The 13,168-nt window shown below is 40.4% G+C and overlaps 1 protein-coding gene across 1 annotated transcript; it reads right to left on the reverse strand.

The window, feature by feature from the left end:
* Positions 12,058-12,944, reverse strand: LOC109241681. The gene is made up of 3 exons (XM_019408445.1): positions 12,711-12,944; positions 12,466-12,584; positions 12,058-12,342 (listed from the first exon to the last, which is right to left on the reverse strand). The coding sequence occupies exons 1-3, from the start codon at positions 12,896-12,898 to the stop codon at positions 12,272-12,274; spliced, it is 378 nt and encodes a 125-aa protein (XP_019263990.1). The 5' UTR covers positions 12,899-12,944; the 3' UTR covers positions 12,058-12,271.

A 13,168-nucleotide genomic window follows, 5' to 3' on the forward strand; every position in this document is an offset into this window, starting at 1 on the left:
GAACAAGTAAGGCAAGGCACCCTCGGGACGTACCCAAATGATGAGCAAAATATGAAGACACATATGAATAGGTGGAACCGGGATCAAATAATACTGAGGCGTCTCTATGGCAGACTGAAACAATACCTGTAATAACAGCGTCTGAAGCAATGGCGTCTGTCCTGCCCGGCATAGCATAGAAACGAGCCTGGCCACCGCCTGATCGACCTCCACCTCTGGGACGACCCCTGGCTGCCTGATCTCCACCCTTAATTGGCTGGGTGGGTGATGATGTAACTGGAGCAGAGGTCGAGGGCACTGACTCCTCAAGTGACCAAACTCTCCGCACTCATAACAACTGCCTGGTGCTGGAGATGGGGACGGATGGGAACCCCTCGCACCGGAGTGACTAGCAGATGCACTCGGCGCAGAAGAACCCTGAGCTGATGGGGCATGAGATGAACTCTGAGCTGGGAGGGCACTGAGTGAAGACTGACCCTGCTGGGGCCCATGATGACCACGGCCTAAAGATCCCCCACGATACTCTGGACGGGCCGACTGAGCAGGCCTGAAAGAACGACCTCTACCATGCTGGAACTGGCCCCTCGAAGGAGCACCACTGTAACTGCCTGATCCACGAGGCCTCTTGGCCTCCCTCTCCTCTCGCTCTCTACGGCGAACTGACTCGATCTCACGAGCGATATCCACCACCTCCTCAAACGTAGAACCCAATACTCTCTCTCTAGTCATCAAAATATGGAGATGGTAATTAAGGCCATCCACAAATCTCCTGATCCTCTCACGATCTGACGGAACCATCCAGATAGCATGGCGGGCCAACTGTGAAAACCTTATCTCGTACTGAGTCACTGTCATATCCCCCTGTGTCAACCACTCAAACTGCCTACACAGCTCCTCTCCGCGGGACTGAGGTACATATTTCTCCAGAAAAAGAGCGGAGAACTGCTGCCAAGTCAGAGGTGCTGCACCGACAGGCCTACGCCTCTCAAAGTCCTCCCACCAAGTAAGAGCAGCCCCCGTGAACTGAAAAGTAGTAAATGCCACACCACTCGACTCAAGGATCCCTGCCGTATGGAGCATACGCTGACATCTGTCAAGAAAACCCTGGGCATCCTCGCCCTCAGCACCACCGAATGTCGGAGGCTGGAGCCTACCAAACCTCTCGAGATGACGCTGCTCATCGTCTGGCATAGCTGGAACCACGAAGCCCTGAACTGGTGCAACCTGCTGAGCTGGAGGTGCCTCTGGTGTCTGTAGTCCCTGCACCACCTGCTCAGGTGTGCGAGCAACGAGGGTCTGATTGCCTCCCCCGGCCTGTGAAGTAGTCTGCTGTTGCTGTGGTAGCTGAGACTGCCTGAGCCAGGCCAGTGCAGATCGTTAACATCTGTGCCAAGGTCTCCTGAAGACCCGGAATCACGATAGGCACAGCTGGTGCCTGAACAGGTGCTGCTGGAGTATCCACAGCTGGAGCCTGATCCTGAGCTGGGGCAACTGGTGGATCAGCAGGTGCTGCCCCGGCTGCTCTGCCTCTGCCACGACCACGACCGCGTCCACGGCCTCTGGCGGCCTCAGTAGGTGGCACTGGTGGTCGTCCATCACGTCCGGTAGCTCGTGTCCTCACCATCTGTGAGAGAATAGAATAATAGAAGTTTAGTTCTCAGTTCAACAAAGCCGCACGACAAGAGTTTCAAGAATGTGGAGTTTTCCTAAAGGTTCTGCAGCCTCCCGAGGATAAGTACAGACGTCTCCGTACCGATCCACGAGACTCTACTAACCGGCTCATGACTCGCGAGACCAAGTAACCTAGGCTCTGATACCAACTTGTCACAACCCCTAACCCCGGTCGTGATGGCGCCCAACACACTGCTAGGCAAGCCCGACCAATTACATAACCTTAATCATTTTATCCAGTTCATGAATTAATTAACACAGATAAATTACTAAGTCAAAATACTTAAATCCGAAAATAGAGTTAAACATGCGGAAATCCCAAAATATAAAATAACTACATAGCCCGAAGAATCTGGTGTCACAAGTCTGAGCCTCTAATACATGAGTATCAACCTACTACATATCGTTCTCTAGAAATGCGGAAATTAAAGCAATAAGATAGAAGGAAGATCAGGACTGCGGACGTCAATGCAGCTACCTTGAAACTCCCAGATATGATGCTAGGCAGAGAAATCCTCACTCAGCCTCAGGTGTACCTGGATCTACACGCAAGGTGCAGGGAGTAATGTGAGTACTCCGACCCAGTGAGTAATAAACATAAATAAAGGCTGAGAATAAGAAATCCTGAATAGGCACAAAGTAATTCTATAAATACAGCAACTTGAACCTAGTAGTATAAAATCAGTAAATCAGTGAAAACAATTATGGAAATACCACAACGGATAAATAAGTAAATGACAATCAAATATGCAGTGCAACACATAGACCAGTACTCTCTAGTACCCGCTGCAGCGTGCAGCCCGCTCCATTTATTTATCGTCGACCGCGCTCACTAGGGGTGTGCAGACTCCGGGAGGGGCCCCTTACGGCCCAAGCGCAATAATAAGCCATCTCGTGGCATCAACTAGGCCCTCGGCCTCATATCAATATCAATACAATACCGCTGCGGCGCGCAGCCCGATCCCAAACTCAGTCCAAAATCACATAAGCCCCTCGGGCACAATAATATAGAAATATTCAGCCCAAACTTCATCAAAAATATTAATTAAGTTTCAAGTTTAAGAAAAGGTAGCTGAGTTTGCAAAACAGTATTAAATACTAGGACTGAGTTCAATGATATGTAAAAATGGTAAGAAACCAGCAATAACAATCCCTAAAGGATTCAAACAATTGGCACGAAGCCCAATTATAGCAATCAACTCAATTAAAATGATAATAAGTGAATTTCAGTCAAATACGCAGTATATTCATCTACCGGGACGGACCAAGTCACAATNTTCTTGAGAAAGAGTGTATGAACTCCAAAATTAACCCAACAAGGAATTGGGATGAACCCATGAGAATGGTAGTCCCAATTAACGGGTTAAAACCTCGAGAGAGTAATTACCCAACTTGAACCCTAAGTTTCTTGGGCTTGTTGGCCTACCCAATTGGTCTCGAGAGAGTCAATTGGGCAAAATCACTCTTTCTACCGAGAGGTGTGAGAGTGAGTGCAATCGTGCAACGGTTATAGCATAAGCCCCATAATCATCATTCTTGTATTAGGAATCTCTACCCGTTAGTTGACCACCTAGGTAAATGCCACGACCCTAGTGCCTTTCTCTATCTTGCATACAACCTAGAATTAATATCTTAGCATAATTTAGTTATAATTAGTAGTTGTTAAATTGTAGTTGATAATCATAAAAACCCAAAAATGATAGAAGATCAATTAGAAGCAAACACGCATTTCTAGGCTAAGCAAATATCCAACTCCCTTTCTAGCTCCCTGTGGAAATTGACCCCGATACCACTATTGGGTAAAAGTATTAGCGCCCACTCTTCCTAAGGCTTAGTCCGCTGCGCGATTCAGACACCAATGTTTGCACTTGATCTAATCTAGATCTTCTGTTATCACTATGAATCTGCTTATGAACTTGCCTTGTTATCATGTGATTAATTCCTAAAACTGGACTAAGTGTGCCTAAGTTCAAGCATGTCTACTACTTGTTTATGTATATGTGTTATGTCCCCTCAGTGAAATTCTTTGACTTATCTCCTATTCCTTTACTATCTGACCCCTTCTGAATTCTTATTCCTAGTCGGCTGAAAGCCAAGGCTATTTAGGTTCCGTCCTTGACCTCTCTAGTGTGAGCACTACTCAAGGTCCATATGAGACCCTCGTGAACTCTAACACACTAGGACTTGGTCCCTAATCCTCCCTTGCACTATTTCTGATCAATTTCTCTAGTGTGAGCACTGCCCTAGGTTCTTGAAGCCCTTGGGAACTCTGACACACTAGGGATTTGGGCTCTGCCTTGATATATGGGTGAATCACTCAACGACTGGTTATTTTGTATCTATGAGCATGAAATTTGGAGTTGTTGTGGTTTGAAGGCCTGGCTTGTCCAGGTGTATTTGGGCTTGCTGTAGGCTCCCTATAGTTATACTTATTCTATAATTTACTACATTCAATTCTGGGTCTGTAATAATTATTGTAATAACATTTTGGGGTGTTAGTGAAATTAGGAAAGGGATTTTTGTACTTGCAACAAATTGGGTAGAAATCCTGCCTATAGGTTCAACAATGTGCTATTGCATGTTCAGTTATCGTGTGTTAGAAATCATGCCTATAGGCATCCTATTATGTTCAACCATTATATGTTAGCAATACTTTCTATAGGTTCAATACCTGGTTTAATTATGTTAGAAATCATGCCTCTAGGGAATTGTATATTCAATGTGTGCGCAAAACCTCATTCACATGATGTTATGTTTACAAATTATAGAAATCATGTCTATAGTATCTAAAATTAGAACAAATTGTAGAAATCATGCCTATAGGTCTGAATCAACCTAATTATCATTTCTGCCCGTTTGTTTATGAGTTTCCAAACACTGTGTTGTTACCCTCACTAGAAAACATGCCTGTAGGATTAAAACAGATAATTCTGGATATGTTTCTGTGATTGCCACTATTTATTATCGCGTAAAACACCTAGACATCATGCATATAGGTTTAATCCCCTTATGTTCAAAATCAGTAGGCAAATCATATAGGTTTTTGGAAAGTATAATGGTTTTTGCGCATAACTGTCCGCCCATTAAATCCAGTTTCATATAGAGATCCTGCCTATAGATTTCTATAATCTTAACTATCTAAAATCAGCAACTGTCTTTGTTAATCTGACTTACGTGCATTTGTTGTCTAATTGCGGAGGCTAACTTGAGCCTATACTTGTTTCTATTTGAAAGTCCTAACTGTTTTGTCTGTCGCTTAGTATTTTCCCCTTTTGAGCAACCTAAGTTAACGTCTAGAACCACCCTGAAATAGAGGTCCAAATGCCCCCTGGACCATAGGTACGGGACGGATAGTGCACCCATAGGGCACGACTTAGAATGGATTAGTGCGCTTCAGGTAAACAACATAAAGATAGTAATTGCGTAGCAAGAGATGATAGTCTGTGCCCGTTGAATAATATGAGTAACACCCCATCTCGAGGGAGTTACGAAGCATTATTTATGTTGCACGGGGTGATCCTTTAGGCTAAAAAAATTAGGACCTCCCTCCCCCCCCCCCCCACCTTGCCTTTCGATCTATTATTTGTGTTTAATAATGAACTCCCCAGATCCCCTTGTTTTCTTATCTTTGATCACATAGACTAATTCATATAATTGAGTTCGGACGGGACCCACAGTTGTGGACCTCGAAGAGTGCCTAATACCTTATCTTCGAGGTGATTTCGAGACCTTACCCGATCTTTGGTGATGCAAACTAGTTAAAACAAAGTTATTTGCAAATAGGTGACCTAACGCACCTCAAAATCATTAGGTGGCGACTCTCTCTTTTAAAACCCTTCCTTAAAAGAGTTTTCACGACGTCGAAACCCGATTTCGTAAGAAAAAGGGGCGCGACAGCATGGCGACTCTGCTGGGAATTTTTAGGCTCTTACCATTACGAACTTGATCTTTGTAAATTAGTCTTCCCTGATAAGCGTATCTTTGTTATTTTGTTGTTACCTGAATCTCCCGCTCCCATTTTCCCCTTTTTATTGCTACATGCACATCCTTTTCCCTATTTCCCCTTTATATAAACTCATATGCAACTCTTCGTTTAATTTGATTGCAACTTGCATTTCCTTTTATTTCCTAATCATGTTCACTTGCTCCAAACTTTTAATTTTGCTATAGAATGTCTCTCCCTAATCCTTACCCCTTTATTTGCTTTATTACAATTCTTTCATCATGCAAACTAACTTCTTCCTTGTTTTTCTTTCTTTTATGTATTTACGTTCCATTCAATACTGCATTTATTGCTTTTTTTTTTTGCATAACTGCATGCTCAACATCATATTCGACTCGTGCGCATTAATATCATAGCGGCACTTGATAAGTGTCCGCGCTCTTCCTAAAATCACCCTTTAAATTTGGAAAGGCTTATTTGCGGTAAAACTAGTCGATCAGCAGTGCAATCGACGATTCCGTGCCTTTCCCTCTCAAGTAGTCCGCTTGAGTGTACCAGTCTAGACTCTCCGAAAAACCCCATTCTAGAATCAACTGTGCATGCATCATGTCTAAACCTAGTATGAGTTAGAATACTGTCCGTGGAAATAACTCACTAAGACAAACCTTGTCCAAAGTCCGCGGGAATTTCCATAATCCCAATGGAAACAATCATGATCTGTGCATTATTTGGAGAAAATATGCCAATATATTAATCATTAACGTGTAAATAGTCGAATATGGAGGGGGAAAGGGCTAACTTTTTGTTTGCAGAAAATGAAGCACAAAGCTCCCAGGTTCGGCATGGTCCAAAACATCCCACCATTGCTGCTGGATTGGTGAAAATTCTATTGCTGGATATGCGCGACTTGGGGAATCTGATCGATGGAGCAAAGAAGGCCAAGTATGGAGAAGGTCCTTCTGGGACCAATTAGATTAGAAATTATGTTTTACTTTGCTTTCTAGACTCGTTTTAGGTTTTGGTTGTAATAAGGCACATGCCATTAGTTACTCTTTATCATTATTGTCATTTTAGTAGAGATTCGATTTATTTTTCATATTAATGAAATGACGCAGTTATTGGCATCAATTTTCTCCAAATCTATATGTCGCTTAGGCCTACCTCGGTCACAATGAGGTCCCCAAATTAGGACGCGAATTTGTAATTCCACAATATGTGTTCAAATACCGCAAACAATCTTTTAATACTCTACTGACTTGTTTACCTTTTGTTTTTGTTTCTTTTTCTTTATTTGTTTATTCCCATCCCCTAAGGTTGGTTCGTGCATACTGGCATCATCAGCATACCATACTAGATCAAGAGGTCCTCCTCCTCCTCCGAATGATCCTAAAAGCAAAGGAAAAGATGAGGCTTTAGCTGGCCTAAGGAATCTGTTCTAGACGATGAAGACATTGACTGCAATGCAATAGTTGAGGAGGAGGAGTAGGAGGAAGATCTTACAATCTAGACCATGGGAAAGGGAGTTGTTCTCAAGAATTGGACTGCTGCACCATCCCGGGCCCGTCGAGTTCCTGGGTAGCCTGGCAATTAGCATGATCTATTTTTAAAAGCAATTTTAAGCATTTAAGACATTTTCAGTAATTTGTTTAGACGCATTTTGTTTTGAAATAATTGCTCGAGTTATCGGGTTACATTTTCCCTCTACCGCATTATTATTACTTATCCTGATGAACCAACGACTCTGACATGTAATGAGTCAACGTAACATAAGGATAGTGACTCAGAAGAGATAGATGAAGAGGATGTGATACCTGAGGAAATTGTCAGAGAAGTTGAGAATTTTGAAAACAAGCCTAAGTCTAACTTGGACGAGACCAAGACAGTTAACTTGGGAGATTCCGAAACAGTCAAGCAAAACCGTATAAGTATTCACCGATCACCATCAAAGAAGAAGGAAGAATACATATGTTTCCTATAGGAGTATGAGGACATCTTTGCATGGTCTTACGATGATATGACTGGTTTGATCACATCCATAGTGGCTCACAAGCTTAATTACAAACAACGGCATGAGAAGCTATCGTTCGCCCTACTTGGATATCGTACCACAGTTCGCACATCAACCGGAGCAACTCCCTGCATGCTGGTTTACGGTATTGAGCTGTCATTCCCGCCGAGGTCGAAATTCCTTCTTTGAGAATTATACAGGAAGCAAACTCAGTGATGCAGAATAGATAAGGAGTCGCTGCGAACAATTGGCTCTTATCGACGGAAAAAGAATGAATGTAGTATGTCATGGTCAACTTTATCAGAGCAAAATGTCCAGAGCTTTCAACAAAAGGGTCAAACCTAGTCCAGAGCTTTCTGGGCCTTCCTTATATGATCGCATTAGAGACCGCCAGTATGATGATCCTCATTTGCTTGTCCTCAAGGACAAGGTTCAGCACGGTGATGCCAGAGATGTTACTATTGGAGAAAATAGGGTGTTGAGGATGCAGGGCCGAATATGTGTGCCCAATGTAGATGGGTTACGTGAGATGATTCTTGAGGAGACCCACAGTTCGCGGTATTCCATTCGTCCGGTTGCTGCAAAGATGTACCAGGACTTGAGGCAGCACTATTGGTGGAGGAGAATGAAGAAGGATATAGTGAGGTTTGTAACTTGGTGCCTTAACTGTCCGTGTGAATCAAGATATTGATACTATAGCACGTGAGTTATCCGTGCGGATTATAGAGCTTGGGCCGAGGGAGCCCCTCAAGAGACTGTACACACCCCCAATGAATGCAGGTACCTACTGAGTGCGAGTGCCAAGTGATGAGCGATTGAGAAAGATTGAGTGATTGTTACTATGCTTTTGATTTCATTATTGTTGTACTTAGCTGACTTATATCATTGTCTTGAAATTTCTGAAAGATATTATATTCTGATTTACTTGAACTTGGCATGAGGTAACTGATTTGATCCAAAATTGTCGAACTTGAAAGCATGCCTACTTTCGTATGTTGAAACTACTGAAACTGAACTGTAATTGCAGAGCTCGTCACTACTTTCAGTTCTTTATTTAGCCTTGTTACTTACTGAATTGGTTGTAGTCACGCTATACCCTGCACTTCGTGTGCAGATCTAGGTATTTTCGGACACGGTGGGTGTTGATTTCATCGCACAGTTAATCTTTTGGGAGATTCCAAGGTAGTTGCCCGGCGCTTCGCAGACCTTGTTTCTCCTTCCGTATCCTTTCTGCTTATTGTATTTAGTTTCGGACTATGTTGGACAATATTTTCCAAACTTGTGATATTTAGATGCTCATGTACTCCGTGGCACTCCGATATTGGGACTTTTCGCGTTATGTTTTGGGTCTTATCCCCTTTATGAGAACCTTTTTATCATCTAAAGCTGCATTAACTCATTTTCTGTTAAAAGTGTTAGAATATTTTAAAATGTCAGCTTGCCTAGTACCACGTTACGCGCCATCACGACATGTTAGGATTTTGGTTCGTGACAGAACGTTTTTGTTGTTTTGGTTCTTCCTTGTTTAGCAGTTGTTGCCGTACATGATCATTTTGGCTCTCTCTTTAGATGCTTCTTTTATGTTACTTTCATGTCTAATTTTCGAAATTAATTCATGTTATTATCTTGTTTCGGTTCGGTTTTTCTTCACTTTCCATTATTTATTCTTATAGCATTTCCATACCGCTTATTTATATCCTAGTAGGTGTCTTGACTTGGCTTCATCACAACTATACCGAAGTTAGGCTTGATACATACCGGTACCGTTGTGGTATACTCATATTACGTTTCTGCACACTTTTTGTGTTGATCCAGGTACGACTGCTCGTGCCAGACGCTAGAGTTGATTCGATTTGTTGTTGTAAGGACTTCAAGGTATACCTGCTTCACGTCCTCTGTCCTAGGATTCACCTTCTCTATTTTACTTCCTGTTGTATTTCTTTCAGACAGTGATGTATTAGATATCCCAATTTTATTCTATAGAGCTTATGACTCCGTTCCACAGTTCTTAGGAATTGCATGGTCGAAATTATTTTTTATGGAAGTTTATATCAGATATTCAGCTTTGTTTTAGCATCTTGATAATTGTTTCCGCCAAGTTATTACTACTATTATTATCTGTTAGGCTTACTTAGTCGTAGAGACTAAGTGCCATCACGACATCCTACGGATAAAATTGCGATCGCGACAAATCTCTACCATCAACATGCTCATCATTTCCAAACGTTCCACGATCTTCTACTATATTACCCACATAATACCCGAAAACAGTAATTTCGTGTGGGTGAAATTTCTAGGAAAAAGGGCAAAAAATATTTCCTAGAAATTTCGGCCATCATGTTCTCTCCTCACTATGTGAAAAACCTTGTGTATTTATAGCACAAGTTTTAAAGGTTAAAACCCTTTTTCAAAACCAGTTGAATATTTTTTCCGTTAAAAAAATGATCCATTTATTTTCATTATTTAAGCACAACAGGGACCACATAAAATTATCAAGATTTCTAATTATAGAGTTAATTTCTAATTTTAAAAACTAATATCCACCAAAACAAATTATAAAGGTCAAATACATCGGCAGCCCCTTTAACTTGTTTTCACTTTTTACTTTAACGCTTATTCTTAAGGTCGTTCCATTTAAAGTTTAAACACTCCAACCAGCCTTTTAGTGTGTCATCCAGACACTAAAATTTTAGGCAGCCAAACACGATAGATGCGTGTAATTCACATGCCAAAATGACCAATAAGAAGGAGACCAAACTTCTTCTGCCAATACAACTATTCAGTACAAACCTTGGCCTCTTCATCACCATTCTTTCATCTTTCCTTTTAATAATTAAACAAATTCTTTCACAAAACTTGTCGGACATAGCGGAAAACTGTAGCAAAAAATCACCTAGGCATTCCAACTTCACATCAATTCTAAACAGATTCGATCCAATCCAAGCGCGGGAGGTTCTTCCTCAGGTCGTAATCTATCTCCTCACTAAAATTTGGATCATTCCAACTTCAAAAATGGCAACTCCGATGAAGCTCCAAGCTCCGACGAGCTCTATTTGGCCAGAAATGGTGTTCAAGCCAATCAAATATAGCAAAAACAATGCCGAAGAGTTTGTGCACCTTAGGGGAGTGTTTCTAACCCCTCTTCTTCAGCTATGATCCACTGAGCTTTGACGAATTTGAAAAATGGAGAATTTGGCAAGTTTGGTATACAAGGTGTTCGACAAAATGCCAATTTCAATTTCACTCCAATTCAGCAACCTTCAGACGTTGTACATTCTTCTTCTCATCAAATACAATCCCCCCATATAGTTCGAGTAATTCTTGTTCAGATATGAACGCTAAACTTTTTCGGCCAGAAAGCTACTCTTACCCATGGTTGTTTTTAAGTAAGTCTTGAAGCGGAAGCTTCGATTTTTAAGACGAGATAATCAATATTATATCCTATGTATTAAAGCAGAAGCTTCGATCTTGAAACGGAAGCTCGGCATAACTTAGAATTACTCCTTTGTGTACATAGTATTTTTTGAAAAATTAAAAGAGAAGTTTGTTTTTTGGACTATTTCACACGCTTAAAAACATGTGAGTAACATTCGCCTTGGCATGTAAGGTGACATACTAAAGGATTTGGACTGTTTAAATGGAACGACCTTAAAGAATAAGGTTAAAGTGAAAAGAGAAAACAACTTAGAGGGGATGCCGATTTTGTTTGGCCAATTATAAATTGTTCCACTAAAAATTTATAATTGCACTTCTTATTCAATTTTGAAATTCATCCATTAAATTTTTTTTATCTCCCCACATTAAAATTAATACTTATAAATGAAATAAAATTACCGACAATTTAATTTATTAATTATTTTTTTTGGTCTCACTTAACTTATTCCATGTGTCTGGTAACAAATTTACCGGTCAGATTTACACATAAAAATTTATAAACTTTCATAAAGATGTATCACCAGTCACCACTCCCTAAATCCAGACATGAATTTCATTTACTAACCAACAATTTACCAGGCATCTTGACCCACGAAAGAATCTCGTCTTTTAATAAATAAAATAATTATAATATACACAACTAACAATAAATAATTATATTAAAATTAAAAATATAATTAAAATTAATGGCTAGAGAGCTTATTTTATTAAGTCAATATAAAATACTCATCTCTACTTAATCCGTTCAATATACCAAATGTATTAGCACAAGAAGTTTGAATTAAATCAATCCTATAATCAAAATAAATTATATTTAATTTTGTGATAAAATCATTACTCATGGTTTATCCAATTTTATTTATTAGATTTTAAACTCAAACTTTATACCATCTTTTGTGTATAAGATAAGCTCTACTAGAAAAGATGCAGAATGCATTATCTAATAAGCCGTCTCCAGCATTGATCGGAATAAGAAAATATAATTTGTGAAGAAATCGTACACAAAAATGTACTTAGTATTAAATGCTATGCTATTCAGGATCAAAATATGGAAACCATGAAAGTTTTATTCCATGAGTTGGGTATAGCACGATCCCAACAAAAACAGGAACGTAATTACACTCTAAAACTTAGGAAGGGAAAAAAAACAAATTAAAAAGGGAAAAGGTTGCTTTGTCAAGACTGATCAAGTCAAGTTCCTTTTCTAATTTAGTTCAAGATGCTTGAGGCTGGTTACATGCCTTCTCCTTCTCCTTCACTTCACTCCCTTGTTTTGTACCATACTCTAACGTAATCATCAACCAACACACATGAATCAGAAAACTGGAATTAAAATTGTAGAGAAGAGGAATAAAGAAGAAAGGGAATAATAAAAACAAAAAAGAAAATGCATGAATAAGTAGTTTACCAGGAGCATTTCCATGGACGATCTTTTCCTCAACATCTTGGTTTCCTCCATATATCCCTCCAAAACCTTCTTCGTCTGACCTCGTTGCGTATCCTTCTCCAAAGCTGGACATTGTGTCCCTTTCATCCAACAAATACCAATTTCAGTATGTTGAAGGCAGTTCTAGGTTTTAAACTTGACAAGTTTACCTATTAAAGTATTCATACATTTTTTAAATGGATAATCAACCACACACACACACTTACTTAGGTTTGGTCTCAGTTCCAGGTTTCTTGGTCTCGTCCATTTTGATTTCGTCCTGTTTCCCAGCTTCTGTCAATAGAGTCCGGAATCTGATCTGAGAAGACTTTGAACAAATATTAATGTAATGCGAAGGATTTGTGAAGACAGCAAGTGGTTGTGCTTTGGTAGCTGATCTGAGGGCGTTGAGCATATTTGCCGTTAGATTGTTAGATGATTAGATTTATATAGTAAATAAATGGAAACTTAGAGCAGCTTAAGAGGGGATATATAGAGAGGACAAAAGAGATGATCAAAGGGTGATGGATGTTGATCCTTATCATGCTCCGTACCACAAGTCTCAACTTTCTCCTAGCTTCACACGTATGGTTTTCTTCTGACAGTAAATTCACTCCAACACCTTATGTTCTGTTTGTCATGTATAGATGACACGTTTATGCTCGTTGCCTGTTGAAATCGATTG

This window comes from Nicotiana attenuata, chromosome 1 (assembly GCF_001879085.1).
Source record: "Nicotiana attenuata strain UT chromosome 1, NIATTr2, whole genome shotgun sequence".
Classification (NCBI taxonomy): Eukaryota; Viridiplantae; Streptophyta; class Magnoliopsida; order Solanales; family Solanaceae; genus Nicotiana; species Nicotiana attenuata.

What these genes read in the sequence shown, in the direction of transcription:
- LOC109241681 (XM_019408445.1), bottom strand. Translation starts at nt 12,898, where the DNA reads ATGCTCAACGCCCTCAGATCAGCTACCAAAGCACAACCACTTGCTGTC. An exon ending in GGAACTGAGACCAAACCTAA is followed by an intron (nt 12,585 to 12,710) that starts GTAAGTGTGTGT and finishes GTTGGATGAAAG; the next exon opens with GGACACAATGTCCAGCTTTG. An exon ending in CGTCCATGGAAATGCTCCTG is followed by an intron (nt 12,343 to 12,465) that starts GTAAACTACTTA and finishes TGATTACGTTAG; the next exon opens with AGTATGGTACAAAACAAGGG.